The sequence below is a fragment of the Pseudochaenichthys georgianus genome, chromosome 7, assembly GCF_902827115.2.
Source record: "Pseudochaenichthys georgianus chromosome 7, fPseGeo1.2, whole genome shotgun sequence".
Taxonomy (NCBI): Eukaryota; Metazoa; Chordata; class Actinopteri; order Perciformes; family Channichthyidae; genus Pseudochaenichthys; species Pseudochaenichthys georgianus.
In genome coordinates, this window is record NC_047509.1 from 26,624,768 (window position 1) to 26,646,601 (window position 21,834).

The following is a 21,834-nucleotide window of genomic DNA, read 5'->3' on the forward strand; positions in this document are numbered from 1 at the left end:
ATTCAAAGGTTTAAGATACAGGATGCACTTTGTCACTTTTTTTTAAAGCACAAGGCCATCATCCAGTCTTTGCTTTTCTGAAGTAGCAAGGCCTGCTTAAAGGAAGATACACATCTCTACAGTATTTCACTTCAGTTCACACAGGAACTCTGCTTATCTAGCTGACAGTCACAGTTTTAATGCGGTCTTTTTCATAATCTTCCTGTTTTGTTTATCAGTAATCTAGCTGTCTTCGGTTCTGCATGCTCCTAGCTCTCCCTCGCTGTATAGAGTAGTACTAGATTACTAATGATAGATAAAAACACTCAAAAAACCTGCAATTTTTGTTTGTTTTGCAACTGATACAGGCTTAAGTAAAAAAAATGTTCATTGCTGAGGATGTATTCTTAATTTAACAACAATACTTACAATTATCTTTATCAACAATTTTAACAAAAACCATGGGGCCTTTAATTCTAAGAACTTTAGTGTACTGTAGAGTGTGTTTCTTTGGTGTGATCAGTGGTGTAGTGGTCGTTGGACATCACACGGGGGATCACCGTCCCCCCACTTATTTGGAGCCCCCACTTTTTTGAAGCATGATTTTTTTTTTTATAGTCTAATAAATATAAAATCATTGCCAGTGTTATCGGTTGCAAGTGTGTATTTGTTGTAATAATGACGAAAACATAATACATTTCACAGTGATTATAATAAAAACGTAGCTCAAGTATTTATGCAACTTGATTTGAAGCGTGTGCAGGGCCGGCTCTAGACAATTTGCTGCCCTAGGCGAGATTTTAGCTGGTGCCCCCGCCCCCAGTCAGAGAATCGTACAGTAGACAAGATAAAGATCAATAGCGTATCCAAGGAATACACAATATAATGGGGAATGGACGCCACATCCTCTAGGGGGGGTATGCCCCCCCGGGAAGAAAATGTTGATTTTATTTATTTTATTTATTTTATTTTTGTTGTTCGTTCATATCTTATTTTAGTTAACATTTATTTATTTATGCATATTTCTTTTATCTCTCCAGTTTTAAACTATATTTTTTGGTTTACTGTCCTATAGTATACATTGAAATGATTTCAAACCTGTTTATCCCAATAATTATAAAGGAGTGCCTTGGAAATATGTGTTTACATAAATTGTGATAAAAACGTTTGAGACCCACTGAGATAACTTAGACTAAAGTGAACTATCTAAACACTCAGAGTCCTTTACCTCACTGAGCTGTAGTTATCAGCCTCTCAGTCTGACTGGAGAGGACTCTCCCTCCACAGTATTGTAGAAACATCTTTTTCTAATATCCGTTAGAGCAGCTAGCACCAGATGCTAATAACAACAGCGCTGGTACCGGTGCACCCTCCCTTTCTCCCTCGCTCGCTCCCACGCTCACTCGCACTTTGGCTGTGAGCTGCGGGCGCCAGATAAGCCAACATCCCCCATTTTCATCACTTACAGTGCCCATCGTATAGGGCAAATGAAAAGTGTAACCGGGGTGAAAAGGGTGTTACATTTACATAATTATGAATATTGTTACATCAAGGCCGAAAATTAGGATGAGCACTAACGGTCAAAAAAATGTGTTTCCCTGCCAGAGCTACCAGCGCCTCCCCAGATCTGGCGCCTCCCCAGATCTGGCGCCCTAGGCGAACATTTATAACTCCAGTGCTATGGGCCGGCCCTGAGCGTGTGTGTGTGTGTGTGTGTGTGTGTGTGTGTGTGAGGGGCAGCACCAGGGGCGAACTGGCCATCGGGACGAATCCCGATGGGCCGGTACTGAAGTGGGCCGGTCGGACGATGTGGGCCAGTCGGATAAGTCACTAGCACCCCCCCCACATCTTTTATTATGTGAAGCACTAAATGGTTTTAGACAAATATCGGCTCTTTGTTTGTAGATATCTACTAAACTAAAGCAAATAACGAGAGTATTTTAGGCCTGTTATACTGAGTGATATATATTATACACACTGCTCTGCTTTCTGCACGGACCTCACAGCCAGGGGCGTTGCCAGGGATTTTGGGCCCCATGAAAATATATCACATTGGAAACATTTCTACTGATCATAATTCCATTGTTGAGGTATACTAAAATAGATTTATATTGTGTAATTTTCCAAAATCTCATTGGTTTCTCATACAGCATCTTTGTAAAGAATGTGTATTCACTCTCTGTCCTTAACGGCTTGTTGGAGCTCCTTCTGTGGGCAGGTCTTTTCTGTGTTAGAGTTTTATTCGCTACAGGGTGTACTTTGAGGGTTTGTGACTTTGCAGACCGTTTACATGCATAAAAACCTTCATAACACACAAGGGGACGGGTAATAACCGGAAAAGCATGACATGGGACCTTAAAACATTTTTTTCTTAATGTTCTAAAATAGGTTGGGCCCCTGTCAGTCACGGGCCCTTCTAATCGTCCTAACTTTTCACCCCCTTAAGGTGCCCCTGTCAAGCAGTTAATAAAATAATATCCAGGGGATGCATGCAGAGCTGTCATTGGCTGAGATAAGTCCAGCCGTGCGTCACGACTCTTTTAAACATCACTGTTGCCGGAAATGCATCCACGGAGGAGCCGTGGAGAACCGTGGAGGACCCATCAGTGTATCCTCGATTATAGCTCCTCCAGAGAGCCTCCTCGACGCTCGATCCTCGATGTGCATTTATGGCGCTTTTCCACTGCAGGGCCTCGCTCGGCTTAGTACGGTATGGCTAGGCCTCGTTAGGCCTTGTTAGGCCAGGCTCACTTTATGCTACGTTTCCATTACAGTTTATGAACTGGGGTAGTAACTATAGTAACGCAGTGTAGACGGAGCCGTTACGTCATCTTCAATGCGAAACACGGTTTCTACTAACCAGTATCAGTATGTTGTTACTTCGGCATAATTTTGAAACTTGTATTACAATTAAATCACGGTAAAATATGTTCATTTTGTTGTAGTTGCCAGTGATTCTCTCACTAGTTTAGCATACTCAGCCCGGTTGTTGGCCCGGAAAGAACCTCGATTTTTTTGAGAGCCAGAAAACGGTGAAAATGTACCCGCTAGCCGGAACTACGCCTAGTGGAAACACAACCAAAAACGGGCAGGGCACGGCACGCTTAAACCGCGCTGTAGTAGAAATGCGGCATTAGAGAAATGAGATGTCCTTCAACATGGCGCACTGAAAATCATTTCCGGGTCAAATCAAATCAAGTTTTATTTATATAGCACATTTATAAACGATTTTTGGTCGAGCCAAAGTGCTGGTTCACTACCGGAGGACCTAGGATTCGAGGAGGGGAAATTAGTGAAATGAGAAAGTCCCCAGGTGTCCCTTTTTGTGCGGGACTGCACACACAGCATTTTTATCATTTGTCCCGCGTCCCACAAATTGAGACTATTTCCCGCATTTGAGTGACAGTCGCGCAGAAAAGACTGCTCGGTTCGCTGATGGCCGGCACCGCCCTTTATTATTATATTTTTGAAACGACATCATGTAAGTTCCGCTGACAGGCGACATAGGTCCACAGAGTCCCCATATATTTTCCATCTTTTGTTCTGCTGAATATGAGCATGAGTTTATGGTTTGTCAGTTGGACATTTTACGGTCATGCACAGCTGTCTAAATATCATAAACATATATCCACATAGGTGAGTCATTACTTGCTTCCGATGATTTATCCACCTTACACAAATAAGTATTGGTAATAGAGGGGTGGGGTGATGGTAGGCACACCTGAATGTAGTATGTATTAAGCTTCCTGGTGTTGTGTTCATGTATTTTTTCCGGTGTTCTCATATGCTTACGATTCTAGCGGAATTCTGAGTCAAACTTCTGAGTCAAACATAACTCGACTGTATGTCTTTGTGTGCATTAGTTTGCTTAACCCCTTTCCTGCTTTGTTAAATATTTCCTGCAAGCCTTGTTTCGCCCACAGCTTCTTTTGCTTTCAGTCAGTCGCTGGCCTTCTTCTTTTCTCTTTCTGCCGCCCTGAGCTCTCTGGAGCAGTTCTGTTTTAGTTTGGTGGCATGAAACTACTGATACCTCCCCTTAAAAAAGTAAACAGGCTCTGCACAGAAAGAGAACCAGCTGTCACGTGTTGACACAAACTGAAATGTGCATTGATCTGCCTACGTCAGGTTGATGAATCAAATTGAAAAATCTTATCCCATCACAAGAGTCAGTTAAACAGTCCTACAATCACTAGGTATCCGAGCAACTCAGTTACTTTCTTTTGAGTGAATAATATGTCAAAATGGCCACTTCCTTGATTCAATTCAATCATGAAAATACAATAGAATAATATATATTTTAGTAAAGGCAGTATACAAAACACATTTTTACCACCCTAAATTGACTTTTAGGAATTGGTTTTTGGTTTTCTTTCTGAACAGAGCCTCTATAGTTTCTTTATGGCTGTGTCCAGTTGTGTAGATAAATGTGTTTGGTGCTTTTAAGATGGCTCGTCAGACCAGAATTGAATGATGCTTCCATCTTAAAGCATCCATCCTACTGATATTCATCACCTTTTACCTGATTTCTCTCAAACTTAAATTGGCACAAAAAAAAGGTGACAAAAAAAAGTTGCCCACATTTCCTACGCACTGAGACTAAGCCTCTTGTTTTCTTATAGTCACGCTCCCCATTCTGCTTCAGCAACCTCATCTGAGTGAATCAGACCTGCATTAGCCTATCTGCATGGCAGATAGTGTGTGTGGTAACGGCTTCCTCTCTGGCTTGATGTAGTTTGTGTGTTCTCCCTTGAGAACGGGCTGTATCCGAGTCCTGCTGCTTCTATTTGCATGTGCTTCTGGCTGTTTTTCTTCTGAGATATATGAATCCCCTCTGCTTCTGTCTCTGAAGTGCTAATCACCAACCTGAGTGTGTTTTTGGTTCATTTATAGTTCAAGAGGGTTGTTAATATTATTGCTTGCATCATCCTGTTTTTTGTTCTGACTGCGAGAGAAGTGTTTCAAAACCGCATGCTTATTTTCAGAGATGAAGCAAGATGTGAGCTAAAGAGATATTATCTGTTGTCGTGTTTAAACCTGCTGCATGTGTGTGTAGATGACATTTGTAGAGTCTCACAGACTTATGACTACATTTAAGATCTGTCCTTAAAGTGCTCTCACTCAATTAAGATGTAATGCCAAGAAAAACGTCCTGCTACCACCTTTTGTTTTAGGTTTGAACTGATGTAGAATTGCACAGTGCTTTGCTCTGTGCCAACGCCCAGATAAATCATGAAGGCTTACATTTGCTTGTGAACTTTATGATGACCTTCTGATGAGGTGGTGTGTGTGCTGCTATGTTTGGTTCATGGCCTTTAATAAATATGTCTTTGTATTCTTTTCATTTGGATCGTTACATATACATTGAGTTTTATTGTCCAGATGTCTTTACGTATTCTGCAGCGGAGATGCTTCATCATTGTAATGTTTGACTTTTAAGTCCTGATAGTTTTAGTGCAATTTGAATACCTAGATGTGTGTCATTTCTCTGAGATGAGGAGATAGTGACCTCTCATGGATATTGTTGTTGAAATGTTATGGGTGCAAAGAGAATTTGAGTGATGAGGTGTTTCAGAGTTTTGGTGTTGATATCGGAGGCTTTGGTGTGTCTGGTCTGCTCACTCAGATGACGAGGTAACAGTGGGGAAGTTCTATGCCACATTCCTGATACAGGACTACTTCAGGAAGTTTAAGCGGCGCAAAGAGCAAGGTCTTGTAGGAAGGCGCTCGTGGGAAAAGCTGAACACAACCATGGCTCTTCAGGTGAGTAAAGCACAATCTCATATATTCGCTGAGTGAGAAGAATTAACAGTGATTATATTAGAGCCAACGTCAACTCTGTCTATGACAACAGAAAAAATTACTTTCAAAAGTCAGCCTATTATAGACAAAGCGACTTTAAAAGGGTTGCCAGGCGACTTAGAAAATACTAAATTGTTTTGTAGTGCTCACATAACTGAAAGACCACTTTAGAAACAGGATGATCAATCAATCAATCAATCAATCAATCAATCAATCAATCAATCAATCAATCAATCAATCAATCAATCAATCAATCAATCAATGTTTATTTATATAGCCCAATATCACAAATGTTACATTTGTCTCAGTGGTCTTCACAGTGTGTACAGAATATCAGTATGACAATACGACACCCTCTGTCCTTAGACCCTCACATCGTACAAGGAAAAACTTCCGAAGAAAACCCAGTTTAAAGGGGAAAATGGGAGAAACCTCAGGGAGAGCAACAGAGGAGGGATCCCTCTCCCAGGACGGACAGACGTGCAATAGATGCCGTGTGTAAATTGAAAAGATAATACATTTGCAACATAGGTAGTCCAAATGTCCAAATCAAACTGTCTTTTTACCAAATAAGTAGTTCCTATGAGAACTTTTATCCAGGCTAACCAGAATTTTACATTGTTATCAGTGTTTATGGATAACACTGACGTCACTGAAGTGTACTCTGGTAGAAAAAAAACGTTAGCTCCTAAAAATATTAGGTGCTAAAAAAATTCAACAATAATACTTAACCTGACAGAGATACACATCTGGATAAACCAGCTGTGACATCTGTCAGATCTGGTATTATGGTTTCTCTCTTGGCAGGCTGGCCTGCGCACGCTGCATGACATCGGACCAGAGATCCGTCGAGCCATATCATGTGACCTGCAAGGGGCGGGGCTAGTAGAGGCTGATGGAGAGGAAGAAGAGGATATATACAGGGTAAGTATCCTTGAAGAAACACTTTTTATTTTTTTTGTTATTGAAGGACACTTTTCCTTATATAGGCCAATCAAAACAAACCATGTTCCTCTTGTTTTACATCCTACACTTTTAAGAGAGGTTTCTGTTGATTTAAAAAAATTACTTTCAACTAACAAACTGCCCTTTACATGATTCACTGTTACAACACACATTATATTTGGCATTTTTAAGAATTAGTGAAAGTCATTATCACGTTACATACTGTGCCTGTCACTCATTGTTAACATTATTGCCCTTTCTTTATGTTTTGAATGTCTATTTAATCATTGTACTTGTACCTCTGGTTGCGATTCCTTAATTTAAACATTGCTTATCTTAGAAAGTGGTACTTGTAAAGAGCTTACTGTGTATAAACCTGTTTCTGTCTTAGTACTCATTGGTTTCTGGTGTCTCTTTGCAGCGTAACGGAGGCCTTTTTGGTAACCATGTCAACGTGGGTGCAGATCAGCAAGGCTACTCTCACCCGACCACCGCCACCCAGCGGCCGCTACAGATCTTGCCCTTTTCTTGCGGGGGCTCCACCGGGCCAACCCAAACAGGCAGGAGGGCCAGCGAGGGCGATGCAGGAGAGGAGACGGAGATGAACTCTTCACCTATCCAGTACAACCATCATTATCACTCCCCCCATCCGTATAATAACCCCCACTGTATTCCCACCTGCCATCAATCGCCAATCCCCTCCAATGCCAACCTCAACAACGCCAACGTGCCCTCGCATCTCTCCATGGCCAATGGGAGGCAGCAGAAGTGTTTGTTAGGGCGAGACCGTCCATCCTCTGCCAAAAACCGGTCATCAGTGTCCACCTACAGCAGAGGAGTACACAACAAGCTTTGGAAGTCACACTCCACAAGGTCAGTGAAAAAAAGGATTATAGTCCTTCAACATATGCAGTAGGCGTCTCTAAGAACTGTGTAATATCAGTAGAGGAACTGTTTAAATAAGAATCATAAACCAAAGCAGTCTTACGAGCATTTTGTATGATAAGGAAAACTGACTTCAAAGTGTATTTGAGTAAAGAGAGTATGACTAAGCCAAGCTGATATACTGTCCTGTAGGGCTGGTTGATCATTCAATATTCTCAATTAATCGTCACAGATCTATGACATGAATATAATTAGCTGAAACAAATCTTAGTTATGAGGAATAACAATGGAAAAAAGGGCATGTTTGATAGAAACCCGCCCTGAACCACCCTTCCATGATGACAAAAAGTAGCTTTTGCTTTCAAAAAGTCTCACGTCATGATACTCCTCCCGTAACTCCTGGCATTGTGTGTCCAAACTCCCACTTGTTTTGTTAACATTCATTTTTCATTTATTTATTATAGTAGAAACGTAAGCAAGCAAATGTGAGCCAAAACAATTTAAGGTTTATTTGTAGTTGAGAATTACTCACTAATATAAAAATAATTATACAACAGGTGCAACTTTCATTGGTGTAATCTTGTCTATTTTTTCATTGCATGTTACCTCTCTTTCCGTCCCTCTCCCGAATTATACCGCTCCTCTCCTCTGAGCAGGACACGCTACTATGAGGCCTACATTAGGTATGTGCATGATTTTTGTTTTTGTTCACAGTATGATTTTTGGTGTGTGACACAAACTCGCTGTGAATGCTTCTTACTAATAAAAAGAGAAGATGTGTCTGTTTCAAAGCATGCAATAGAGGATGAGCGCTGTGGAAAGGCCTTGTGATGTTTACATTAATAACATGTCCGCATAACATCTCCAACAAGCAGTAACTGTGAATAAAGTCCTCATGATGTAATTCCTATATGTGAATGATCATCACATTTCTACAGATAAATGGTTGACTTGTTTACATTTGACTCAAAGATCAGAGAGCAGCAGTGGGCTCTACCCCACCATTCGTCGAGAGGAGTCAGGGGGCGGAGACAGCGATGAAGAGCGAGGCTCGGGAGAGTACTTTAGTGGGGAGGAGTTTCAGGAAGACGACATCATGGTCACAAAGGACAGGTAACAACAGCTGTCAGCCCAACAGGATGTAGCGGCGTATCTTGTTTATATTACTTTATTTATATGTATTATTATCTCAATGGCAAGAATGTATGCAGCATGTATCACTTTTGATTCATGGTGCATCGCTAGTATCATGCTCTCCAGTAACAACATAATAATAATGAACTTATTTGCTACCTTTTTCTCTCTTTTTACCACTTTTATAACGCTGACATAATTATTTGGGCGACATTACCGCATTTAAATAGGTAGGGCGAGTATATTAGGTATATAAAGGTTGGCGGCGTTTCCTCTTATCTCAAGCAATATTCAAGTTTTGTCTAGTTAATTTACTTATTGTATGGGATTAGATTTGTATCATAAAGATAAAGCAACACTTTCTCAGAATAAATCAACACTATGAGTTTAAAAGAAGAAAAAAACTGAGTCAAGCAAAAATAAAATAAATTTCAAAAATAAAACTAAGTTGCAAACAAATCCTTTGTGTAATCATGTAAACTATAAGTCTTTTGTCTTTGTTTTAACATAGGTTTTTGTTTGCAGTTCTTGTTTCTTCTTTCTCAATGATCAGACTTTTGCTCTCGCTGCAGCACTCTCATTGCGCTCCTTCACTTTTTGTTTGAGATTCTGACACAAACGTCCCAGGTGGGCGGGACTTTCAGGGGTGCGTCCCCATTGGCTACTCAGTTTTTGAGTGACAGCCCAGTCCTCCAGCGATTGTACATGATTACACAATTTATAGTTTCATTTTTTAAATGTATTTTATCTTGCTTGACTCAGTTTTTTTTCTTCTTTTAAACTCATAGTTTTGCTTTATTCTGAGAAAGTGTTGCTTTATCTTTATGATACAAAACTAATCCCATAAATATGCAGTTTTTTTTTTAATAAATTCATGAAGTAAATCTTGGAATTATTACCTACAATGGCTCTTAATACAGCATAGTAACATGAACAAGATATGCATTTTTTTTTAAACTTTTTGTTCCACAGATTGTTCAACAGGGACCAGCGTGATGCAGAGGCAGACCTTGACCACATGGTTTCCAGGGGCGACCAACAGCCTGATGGTTACTTTGACGATGACCAACAGCCGATCTACCAAGACGACAGGCGGTCACCCAGGAGATGGCTCTTACCCTCGCCTCAAGGTGATATGCAACAGCACAGCAACTGTAGTTACGTTTATTAAGATGAGTGATTGAGAAGTAATTTAAAACAGATTATTTAAAACAGTAAGATTAAATGTTTTTATTTCAATGATCAACAATATCAATTTTATCAATTTGTTACAAATACCAATAAACTAGGCTGATTCATTCACCTTCAAATTAACAAGTTGTGTTTCTGTTATTTGGAAGCAGCTTTTTGTAATTAATACAAAGGGAAAAAGTTAATAAGTCCTCTGGTGTTATTATTACATATATTTGTGCGTTAAATTAGCTTTTTTCCCCTCAGCCTGCACAAGACCAACATTCAGTTTTGAGTGTCTTCGTAGAAGAAGTAGTCAGGATGATGCTCCTCTCTCTCCATCCTGCACAGCTCTTCCACTGCACCTTGTACATCAACAGGTACACACACATTTTTTACATTTGGATATTGTGATGCATTCATCTACAGTACGTCCCTGTTTTTGCTCTTCTCTTTACCCCAAAATGCCTGCCTTTTTTGTTCGCCCCTCAGGTGATGGCGGTGGCCGGTCTCGATGCCAGCAGAATTCACCGCCGGTCTCCGACGCGATCACTCCGCTCCTGGGTCACGCCTCCTGCCTCGCCCATCAACAGGGACTGCTCGCCCTGCTACACACCTCTCATACAGGTCTGCCTCACTGTGAGATAACTTATTTCTCGATAAAGCTCAGGTTGTCTAGCGTTTGTCCTAACAAAGGGGTTGTTCATGTCAATATTGGTGGGATGTAAAGGTTTTTAGTGAGCTTTACAGGTCTTAAAGGGCCCTATTATACTTTTGGGGGGTTTACCCTTTCCTTCAGTGTGTTATATAGGTTTTTGTGCATGTAAATAGTCTGCAAAGGCTAACATCCCAAAGTTCCTCTCCCGCACACACCCCCCGTGCTGAAAAGCCTTCATTGAACTCATTTGTTTACTTCTGTAACATAGTGACATCACTGCGTAACACTCGTGTGCACAGGCATTATGAGAGAAATAAATACCTTTTTGAACATTAAAGCATGTAAACATGTCACAGTAGAAGGACAAAATACAGTCATGTACGGAGCCCCTAAAGCAGGGGTGGGGAACCTCCGGCCCCCGGGCCGTATACGGCCCGCGAGACCATTTGGTACGGCCCTCAAGGTAATTTATAAACACACGCAAAAGAAATTAAAGAAATCTAGACCGCAAAAGATTTAAACAAGCGAGTACCTGTTTTTCCTGGCCACGTTCAGGGTCCTTGAACACAACACGAGCCCAACGTGTCACCAGGTATATGTCTCGTCTGACAGGGGTGCAGTTCTAACGGAGCGCACCGGCACTTCACAAATTGCAGTACCCATAAGGAGCCATACACATGCCGCAGTTCTCATTCATAACACTCAGTTCGATGTCTCACTATGGGATGCGCCTCAACGCGTATGCAAACAGAAGCATCAATCTCATTATGCCATTCCTGATTGGCTGGTGATCTTGACATCAGCGTCAGGGAATCCACCCCCCCTTTAAGTAGCTTGCGCTACGTCGCAGCGTCATTCAAACACCTCTTCTCGCTTCAGAGCACATTTCAAAAATCAGTAGCCGGGCTAGCTTAACGGTCCACAGACTGAACCCAAGCTAACATTCGTTCGACGGGCGCTTGCCGGTTACTTTTCTTTGCTTTGCAGAATAATTGAACAAATATTAACACATCAGTTAATATTGTAATCTGCCGAGCCAAGTGGCTCAACCTGACGAACCTTCCAGAACGGGAAAAAGAGGATGTTCTGGACATGCCTATTAGATAGATAGATAGATTAAACTTATTGTCATTACACAGTACAGGTACCATGTAACGAAACGGTTTCTCTGCATTTGACCCATCCTAGTGTTAGGAGCAGTGGGCTGCCATTAAGTTCGGCGCCCGGGGAGCAGTGAAGGGGACGGTGCCTTGCTCAGGGACACCTCGGTAGCACTTGGTCTTTCCGGGACTTGAACTGGTGACCTTCCAGTTGCCAAGCCAACTCCCTATGGACTTCGCCACCACTATTGTTCCCGAGGGCATATTTGGCTCCGCTCTAGCTTCGATGCAGCTGAGATGCGAATCAAAGAAGAAGGGAGACGAGGCTCTCCAGCTCTGTCTCCCCCGAAGGGTCCAGCCACCACCTTCAATGGTCCCGCGGCAGGCCTTCACTCAAGCTGCCTCACGTCCTGCCCGGTTCAAGATACCGAAGCAGAGACCACAGCCCGTCCCGGGTCCCCAGCCCAGGCACGAGGCGAGGATGAGCTGGCCAAGAAAATCTCTGGTTCCGGCAGCTGCCGCTCAGGCGCAGCCGACCCAGGGTTTTAGCCACCAGGCGAGGAAGAAGAAGCGGGCGGCCTGACAGCCTCCTCTCCTCTCCTCGACGAAAGAGCTGGAAGTTCCCTGTTCCTCAGCTCCAGAGCACTTTCCAGTGTTAGATGCTCATGTGTTTTCGGGGTGCCACCATGCCCCCATCTTCCTGCCGCCTCGAGTGATGCCAGAACGTCATCCACAAGTTTGCGCCATCAGGGAAATGGACTTAACATCGAAGACAGCAAGTTCCGCTGCCTGTTTAAGTCACACAAACACATGTCATCATTGTTGTTTCCTAATAAATAATTTTCCACTGTCGTGTCCAGGCTTGAAGCCAAGGGCGCAATCAATTGAAAAAATGAAAAGAAAAACAATAAAAACAATAAACAGTCTGTCGTCTACCCCTCTTTTGAGAGCGGCTACGGCCTCTCTCAAAAGGCGGACAATAGACGGGATTGTGAAGGCACCAACACCACGCGCATGCGCGGTGTCGGCCGGGGTTGTCAACCTGGGGTACCACCGTGTTCAGACACTAGAGGGCCCCATAACACAACAAATAGAGACACTGAGGGCAGACGACAGAGATGTGACATCTCCGCTCGCTTTGAGAAGCGAAAAGTGGAAGATGCTCACAGATTCTGCTTGGGTTTTCAAGACAGTAACACGGGACTACAGGCTCCAATTCGCTGTCACCCCCCTCACTTCTCGGGCATTCTGTATTTACAGGCCCGGGGAGAGTCGGCCCATATTCTGGAGCAAGAGATTTTCTCGCTACTGGAAAAGAAGGCTATTTCGATAATACCCGCCGAACAGAGTCAGAGCGGCTTTTATTCCAAGTATTTCCTCGTTCCCAAACGGGGAGGGAACGGAATTCGGCCTATACTAGATTTGAGAGCTCTGAACAAATATCTCAAAAGATACAAATTCAGAATGCTCACTCACACATCTCTGTTGCGTCTCGTGCGCCAAGGCGACTGGTTTACATCAGTCGACCTGAAAGATGCGTATTTCCACATCCCAGTATATTACCCACACAGGAAATATCTGAGGTTCGCCTTTCAGGGTGTCTGTTACGAGTACAGAGTACTTCCCTTCGGTCTGTCTCTCAGCCAGCGAGTGTTTGTACGGTGTACGGAAGCCCCGTTAAGACAACAGGGTATTCGCCTGGCAACTTATCTGGACGATTGGCTCCTTCTCGCAAAGTCGGAGCAAGAGGCTATTACGCAGACGAATGTCCTCGTAAAACACCTGCTCGACCTGAGTTTCGTAATAAACACAGAAAAGAGCATGTTGTGCCCCACGCAGACTATACTCTTTCTGGGACTACGCCTGAATTCGGTGCCCTTTACAGCCCGCTTGTCAGCAGAGAGAGTGAAAGCCTTCAGGGCTTGCCTCGCTCATTTCCAGCCACGCAAATATGTTCTCTTCAGATCATGTCTGCGGTTGCTGGGGCTCATGGCGTCAGCCATTCTGGTGGTACGACTGGGACGCTTACACATGAGGGAGTTTCAGCGATGGGTAGCTGCCCTCAGATTGGACCCCGCGCGGAGAGTGATGGTCACTATGAAATGCGTAAAGGCACTGCGCCACTGGCTACACCCAACTTTTCTGGTACGGGGCGTGCCTATGGGTGCTGTCCTATCGCGGAAGGTGGTCACCACAGACGCATGTCTGACGGGCTGGGGGGGTATATACGAAGGTCGACCTGTGAGGGGTCTCTGGAGCAGAGACCTCCAACGGTCACACATAAATTATCTGGAGCTTTTAGCGGTGTTCCTCACCCTGAAACGCTTTCTGCCTTTTCTCAGAGGACATCATGTCCTCGTGAGGACAGACAACACGACCACAATATCGTATATAAACCGCCAAGGGGTTTTTCGTTCTCTCCAGTTACACATGCTGGCACGCAAACTGATCTTATGGAGCTGCGGACGTCTCCTCTCTCTGAGAGCGACGCACGTACCAGGAGTGATGAACCTCGGGGCAGATCTGCTGTCCAGAGGTGCACCACTATATGCAGACTGGACTCTACATCCAAAGATTGTGAGTCAGCTGTGGGTGCGTTACGGCCGAGCCGCGGTAGATCTGTTCGCATCAAAAGAAAATGCTCAATGTCAGCTGTTCTTTTCAATGCGCGATTTAAACGCACCGTTAGGCGTGGACGCGCTCGCGCACGTTTGGCCTCCGGTCCTTCTGTACGTGTTCCCACCCCTGGCTCTGATACCCTCAACTCTGGCCAGAGTGAGAGAACAACGCCACACACTGATCCTGATAGCTCCACACTGGCCTGCAATGTACTGGCTGGCGGAGATATATCAGCTGCTGCAGCCGTGGCAGCTCCCACTACGCAGGGACATACTGTCTCAGGCGAGGGGGACGATCTTTCACCCACACCCAGAGCGCTTGGCACTATGGGCCTGGCCCGTGAGTGGTACAATCTGAATACAGTGGGGCTCCCTCAGAAGGTGATAAACACTATTCAGAGTGCAAGAGCTTCCTCCACCAGGTCTCTTTACGACTGTAAGTGGAGGGTGTTTGAGGAGTGGTGCCTTCAAGAAGGACACATATCTTTTCAATGTCCTGTCGGGGTGATTTTATCATTTCTACAGGACTTGATTGATAAACACAGAGCTTTCTCTACAATCAAAGTGTACCTGGCTGCTATTGCTGCATGCCATGTGGGCTTTGAGGGTAAGACGGCTAGCCAACATCCTTTGGTCTGCGGTTTTATGAAAGGGGCTCGCAGGCTCCTCCCTGTTTCCAGGTCACTGGTGACCTTATGGGACTTGGCAGTGGTTTTAGATGGGCTCACTCGACCTCCATTTGAACCCCTGGAAGAAGCTGACATGAAACACCAGTCACTGAAGACAGTGTTGTTACTGGCCCTGGCATCCGCCAAGCGAGTCAGTGACATGCATGCGCTCTCTGTACATCCTTCATGCACTCAGTTTGCCCCGGGGCAAACGAGAGTGTTGCTGAAGCCCAACCCTGCCTTTATACCTAAGGTGGTTGGCTCATGTAAGTAGTGATACAAATGCCATATCAATCTCATTAGTATGCAGAAAAAGTGACAGGTCGCCCCGCCCCTTTTTGGCCGGAAGTCCCGCCTTATTTGACCGGAAGTCCCGCCTTTTTATTTTTATTTTGAAAACCGGAAGTCCCGCCTCGTTCGACCGGATGTCCCGCCCCCGCTTCCGGCGGATGTCCCGCCCCCGCTTCCGGTTTACAAAATAAAAATTTAAATTAAATTAAAATTAAAAAAATGAGAAAAATAAAATGCCGTTGTTTTCAATCAATTAATATGCCTAGGATATATGCATAGACATATAAAGAGTAGACGCCGCATCGACCGCTGCTGCCTATTGGCGCTGACGAGCCGTGGGGCCGCCATCTTGGACCGGTCACCCGCTCCACTCAGTGTAATCTGTCTGGCAGGCGCAATGAAGTGTCAGCGCATTTTATCAATCATAACTCGCTGAATACAAAACTGATTTTCACGGGGGGGGGTTTTTCTGCAAACGTCATATATGTAGGCATGATACCGGACACATGATTCGGCGTATTTTAATATTCATAGTAGGCTTAACAGCAATAGAATATTCTGGTATTTGATAGCCTATGTTATGTATGATAGGTATTTTGCAAAAGACACACGATATATAATATATACACACACACACATAAAAAAACACTAATGGTCTATATATGATAGAGAAGCATATTGTGTAGGCCTATACTCAGCTATTTTAATAAGTTGAAAAATGAAGAAACAATAATACATTATACATAGACAGAAGTTATATATCAGTAAAAATGAATATCTATGTCATAAAAAATGAAAATGTACTTCTACATCTATATAAAAAATGTAAATGTTCAAGTTAAAACACAAGAACATGACACCACCCCGCCCAAACCATATTTACACAAAGTTGCTCATGACACCCGAATGCCCCGTGCATGCGGCTCCTCCAAAGCATGACTGAGAACCTCTTTCTCATATCTTTGTCTTTGGGAAACCATCAAAATAAAAACGGGAGATTTGAGAGTCAACACAAAAACATTTTAAGAAGGAGGTCAAGCTTATTTTCTTCCTTCTTCTTCCTAGATAGATTCGATTAGATTTTAGATTTAGATTAGGACCCTTTGTGTTTCAGGTGACAAAGACTTCGTCAGGTAATATGCAATGGGAGCCTTCCAATGTCCGTGTAGGCCAACCACCATGAACACAAGAGCCTCAGTAGCAGCATCGGTCTCATTGTTTCCATCACCCATGTCTACAAAAGCAGACATTGACTGGTTATGTGGATTATATTGCACATGTTTTCTGATGGCCATGTCATCCAACATGAGTGAAACACATCCATATTTAGCCTGGTCGTCCTGGCATCTTCTCTCCAGCATATCCAGCATCATTTTGTTCAGGCCAGGCTTGCCATCCACCGAACACAGCCACCTGTAAAAAAATTGAGAAGTAGCTATTTAACGTACTTGCAACCGTAATTTCCAAAAATGAAATTGAACAACATTAAGACTACCTTTTTGTTGTAGTCTCTCTGAGGTATTTGTATGCCTTTGGACCATGTAGATGGAGTGTGAGGGCACATTCTCTGTGGTCCTTGGAGTACTCATGGCCCTGCTTTGCCTTCAAGTCTATTTGAAGATCTGAAATTGTATGAGAAAAAATTAATAAGTCCCCTTCATATAATAACAAAGGAGTTTAATAAAGAGTGTAAGAGTAAGATGTACATGAATCTCAAAGTGCTACTTTCATCTTCCCTGAGTAGAAATCAAGCCTCTTTGAGTTCTTCATTAATGAGGTTCTTTTCCCTCAAATCCCCCAAAAGAGTCCTCACTGTGGTCTCTGCCCTCTTTTCTCTAGCCATGGCATTCTTCCTCTCTCGCTCGAGACTCTCCACTCTTGCTAAAGCTTCATTGAGTCTGGCCTTAAGAGCAGTAGGAGAAGCAGGCGAGACATAGCTATGATCCCAGTAGAAAGAGGGATGAACATGGTTTGAGTGATGTTTCACTTCACACACAACACTTTGACACAACTAGAGTATGGCCCACATTCTTTCTTATAGTCAAAGCCACTGCCAGCATCATGCGTGTGTGTGTGTGTGTGTGTGTGTGTGTGTGTGTGTGTGTGTGTGTGTGTGTGTGTGTGTGTGTGTGTGTGTGTGTGTGTGTGTGTGTGTGTGTGTGTGTGTGTGTGTGTGTGTGTGTGTGTGTGTGTGTGTGCCAGGAATGCATGTTCAACATGTCTTCAATTGTGTGTGTATGTGTTTATTTGTGAGTGTGTTTAATATGAGTGGCAGCAAACAAGAGAGATTTGACTTTGTCTAGGACCATTATGATATGATGTTGAAAATAGAAATACTCACATCATTAGGCTGAGGTTGAAGCTTCTGGGTCGTCCTGAGGGGCCACAGACAGGCTCTCTTCAGCTTTTCTGGAAGTAGACGTAGTCCTGCCCTTTTCTGGCTAAAATGAAAAAGCAGAATACTCCACACACACACACACACACACACACACACACACACACACACACACACACACACACACACACACACACACACACACACACACACACACACACACACACACACACACACACACACACACACACACACACACACACACACACACACACACACACACACACACACACACACACACGCGCATGTCACCCTGCCCTGTTATTGATAATAGAATATTTACATTTATGAATGCTAATAACCGTATGATGATACACCTACTCTTTGGAGGTGAACCGGGAAGCTGAAGATGGAGGGAATAACACCATCTCTGAGTCGGACAATCTGTCCTGTCCTGTCAAACTCGTCCTGCTTACAATGCTCACTGCAAATCACGGATGACTCGCTTGCAGTGAACCCTTCCCTCCTCAAAGCAACTTCCCACTTCTTTCTCATATCTTTGTCTTTGGGAAACCTTCAAAATAAAAACGGGAGATTTGAGAGTCAACACAAAAACATTTTAAGAAGGAGGTCAAGCTTATTTTCTTCCTTCTTCTTCCTAGATAGATTAGATTAGATTTTACTGTATTCATCCCACAACGGGGACATTCACTTGTTACAGCAGCGATTTATAAAGTCTCAGTTGGCCATGAACATAATGTTTGCTGGCTACGATTTCGCTGGCGGACATCAATACAGTACAATAATATTCTATTTACAAAATACAACCAATTATAATGTTGAATCTTACTTGTGAAAAGTAATCCCCCGACCCCTGTTCGCAATCGTCCGCCGATTTGCACAGCAATATGCTGCACAGTGCTCTGGCATCTTGAAACCTCTGCTGTCTATGGGTAGAATGTCTGTAGGATGACCGGTCCAAGATGGCGGCCGTATTTCTTGCGCCCCAGCAGCCAATGCGGCGTCTACTCTTTATATGTCTATGGATATATATCCCGCCTCCTAACCACTTCCTGTGTGGTTAATCCTGTATACAGTATCGAATGTAACTTACAAATACTTGCAAATAACATGAAATTAATCAAAAGTAAAAGCATCTAAAAACATATATTTAAACCTCTCTGTTTTTGCAAACAGGACATGACAGGACATGGGGGGAGGGGGAACACACACACACACCAGAGGGGGAACACACACACACACACACACACACACACACACACACACACACACACACACACACACACACACACACACACACACACACACACACACACACACACACACACACACACACACACACACTTTCCCCACCCCTCACCCCTCTCGCTTTAGGGCTGTCTAATGTCTAAATAAAAAGCCAGCGTCACTCTTAAATATTTTTCAAGTCGAGAGAAAATGGCCAAGAGACGTCTTGATATGAGACACCGGTGACAACTTACAGCCATCCGTTGGGTGCTCCAAATCAAAGTAAAGCATATAAAAAACAGATATTTTAAAAAGTCAGCCTTTTTGCTAAAGGATAAGGGAGGGGGAAAACCCCAACCCCCCTATGGAGAAGTCATAAACCCCCTATGGAGACAAACATGTTGTAAACAGAGGGAGGTAGGTAATATACTTAAATATATATAGAAAGTCAGAGAATATTTATCAGAGGATAACGCATATACATTTGTACAAGTCGACACGGGGTGGATTTTGGTAAGAAAACAGAGTTTTCGTACTCAGACCGCTGCAACAATTTCAAGCAGATCTCTGCGATATGCAGTCGCTGTCCGAATATAATGATGGCTTTAATTATTTGTTAACAGTCATAAATGTATTTAGAAAAACCTGTGCTCAAACATTAAAAAGAAAAAGGGTTCAGACACCTACAGCCGAAGATATGCTTCAGTCTCCTCTGTCTTGAAGGCATTCTTAAGCACATAAATGTAACATTAGGCTATGCATAAAATAACCAAACGATTATTACATTAACTAATTTGAACAGTAATTCATATCATCATCATCTCATAACAAAATAAGCTAAGGCAACTACTTGCATTCAGTGACTCGATTTTTTAAATGAAAACCAGGGATATCTTTTGTTTTGCGGTCCATATCTCATTAAAAATATCTAATGTTAGTAACTATTAAAGAAAGAATGGGGACAATTCTGTGTTAATGTAGTTTGACCATTGTAACTGCTGTGCAGACATACTGATAAAATAGGGCTTCTAACTAATTACCTTAAATAAAATCACTAATTAATTAAACCAGTTCAATACGCATTATTCTTATTCTTATCATTCTTTATGAGCGCAGTAACGGTAAGGTATCTAATTACTTATTTATCTAGTATTCCATCACATAATAACAGAGATGGTCAAACTGAAGTAGAGACATGGCAGAAATCCTACAATGAAGGAGGACAGTGAAGGGGAAGTCTCTTTTGAAGAGGGTTTTAATAGTTTAAAGATCTTAATGCCCCCTTGATCATATATATATTTTTTTAAAAGACTGTTTCTCTAAAAAGCAGGTTTTGTGATTTTTAAGACTTTTTACAGACACTTGGCAGATTTGTGTGTAATTCTCTCACAAAGGAACAGTAAGTCTCTTACTTTTTTGATAGCGTTTTTTATGTATGACAACTTTACAACTGGTAGAAAGTTAAGTACTTTTTTCTGAGCAGATTTTCTTTAAGACTGTGACTCTTAACACACCAACCCCCCGAGAGCCAGACATACTCATCCCCTTTTCAACGTATTTTGTTTTTGTCTTTCTCGCTTTTTTTTTCCATTATATTTTTGAAAAAACTACATAGTGATTGCTAGCAAAAATACAACATGCAACTAATACATTATACAATATTACGACTTTTGGCGATATTTTCAACACAATATACTTGTACCCTTTTTTTTTTTTTTTTGTAGGACTTCAAGATATGTTGCATGTCATGCATAAACACGGTGTCATCTTTCTTGAAACTGACGTGCTGTCCGTAAACAAGTTATGTTTATGCTTCTTCATCCTCTGAATGTTCCTCCCCCGTCCCAATAACAATCAAGGTGGATCTGTGAAATGAAACACCTCTTCCCAAAGCGTGACTACCCTATTGAAGGCATGCGTCTAGGGCAGTAGGGTCTAAATCGATGGGCCAGATATACTAACATGCAGAACGTACGGTATGTTTGAAAAAGACTAACCATTTATCCAGTTCAAGCTGTCTTTAAGATGTGACATCGCGCTCTGACTATTTCCCATAAAATCGTGACAAACTATTACTTGTTCTTACATTTGACCTCTTGCTGCTTGGTTGAAAATGATAGATGAAAAAGAACTTTTTTAAAAAGAGTCAAACCACAAATGTTTTAAGATTGTTACAAAATGTAAAAAATAAAAAGGTCTGGAGACAAAATTAATTCAGGTGACCTGGCTTTATTAGGACAACACACATATAATACAAATAGGTTAGGGGTTAAATATAACCATCGTGGACTTAATAGTCTAACAAAATACTTTTATCTGAATACATTTGTTCTTTTTAAGAGCACTTTTTGAAATTATTTATTTATTATTTCAGTGGAACAATCCAGTGTTTGTTAACATTAACGCTTTCTTCTCTTTTTATTGTGTTACTAAGATACTTTTAAACACACTTTGGTGTATGCAACACTTGTTCAGATAAACAAGGTTTTTTCTTTTCTGATAAACTTACATATTTTAGTTATTTTATGTTACCAAGATACTTTGAGATACACCCTGATGTACGCAACACTTAACAAAGGGTATAATATGAAGTAGTTGGTAAGGAAGGGGTTTTTCTTTAAGGGTGCAAAACTTTAGAACAGGGTAAAATATTCATTAATTTGTATTGAATTGAGTTTTCTTTTTTTGATTTTCAACATACTATATGACTTTTACATATTTCTGACGTACTATACTTTTTTGACTTTTTTCTGTAGAATCTTGACAAAACTATTACTTGTTCTTAAATGATGACCTATTGCTGGAGATGAGATGAAAAAGCTACAACGCTTAAAGAACTTTTTTTTCTAAAAACTCTCAATTCTACACTGACTTCCCCCCCACTCAACGCAATAAGTCCCACCCCACTCAGCAAATCATCTAAACGAAGGACCCCACCAATGACGACCGTTGAAAACTAGCCATGGATCTGAGAAAAACCAAGTCTGATGTAGCCTACCCTTAT

General features: G+C 42.3%; 1 protein-coding gene and 1 long non-coding RNA gene across 4 annotated transcripts in view; one reads left to right on the forward strand and one right to left on the reverse strand.

The window, feature by feature from the left end:
- cacna1db (calcium channel, voltage-dependent, L type, alpha 1D subunit, b) overlaps positions 1 to 21,834 on the forward strand; it is a 120,657-nt gene that overhangs the window by 75,973 nt on the left and 22,850 nt on the right. For all 3 annotated transcript variants that reach the window (XM_034086964.2, XM_071203822.1, XM_071203823.1), the window contains 8 exons: positions 5,603 to 5,739; positions 6,586 to 6,702; positions 7,145 to 7,596; positions 8,265 to 8,291; positions 8,581 to 8,721; positions 9,715 to 9,872; positions 10,180 to 10,292; positions 10,405 to 10,539. In XM_034086964.2, coding sequence (XP_033942855.1) covers positions 5,603 to 5,739; positions 6,586 to 6,702; positions 7,145 to 7,596; positions 8,265 to 8,291; positions 8,581 to 8,721; positions 9,715 to 9,872; positions 10,180 to 10,292; positions 10,405 to 10,539 — 1,280 coding nt within the window. The remainder of the gene's footprint in view (positions 1 to 5,602; positions 5,740 to 6,585; positions 6,703 to 7,144; positions 7,597 to 8,264; positions 8,292 to 8,580; positions 8,722 to 9,714; positions 9,873 to 10,179; positions 10,293 to 10,404; positions 10,540 to 21,834) is intronic.
- On the reverse strand, positions 17,605 to 18,571 carry LOC139434189 (uncharacterized). The gene is made up of 3 exons (XR_011643599.1): positions 18,433 to 18,571; positions 17,964 to 18,156; positions 17,605 to 17,688 (listed from the first exon to the last, which is right to left on the reverse strand). It is a non-coding gene; the product is annotated as an uncharacterized lncRNA (long non-coding RNA).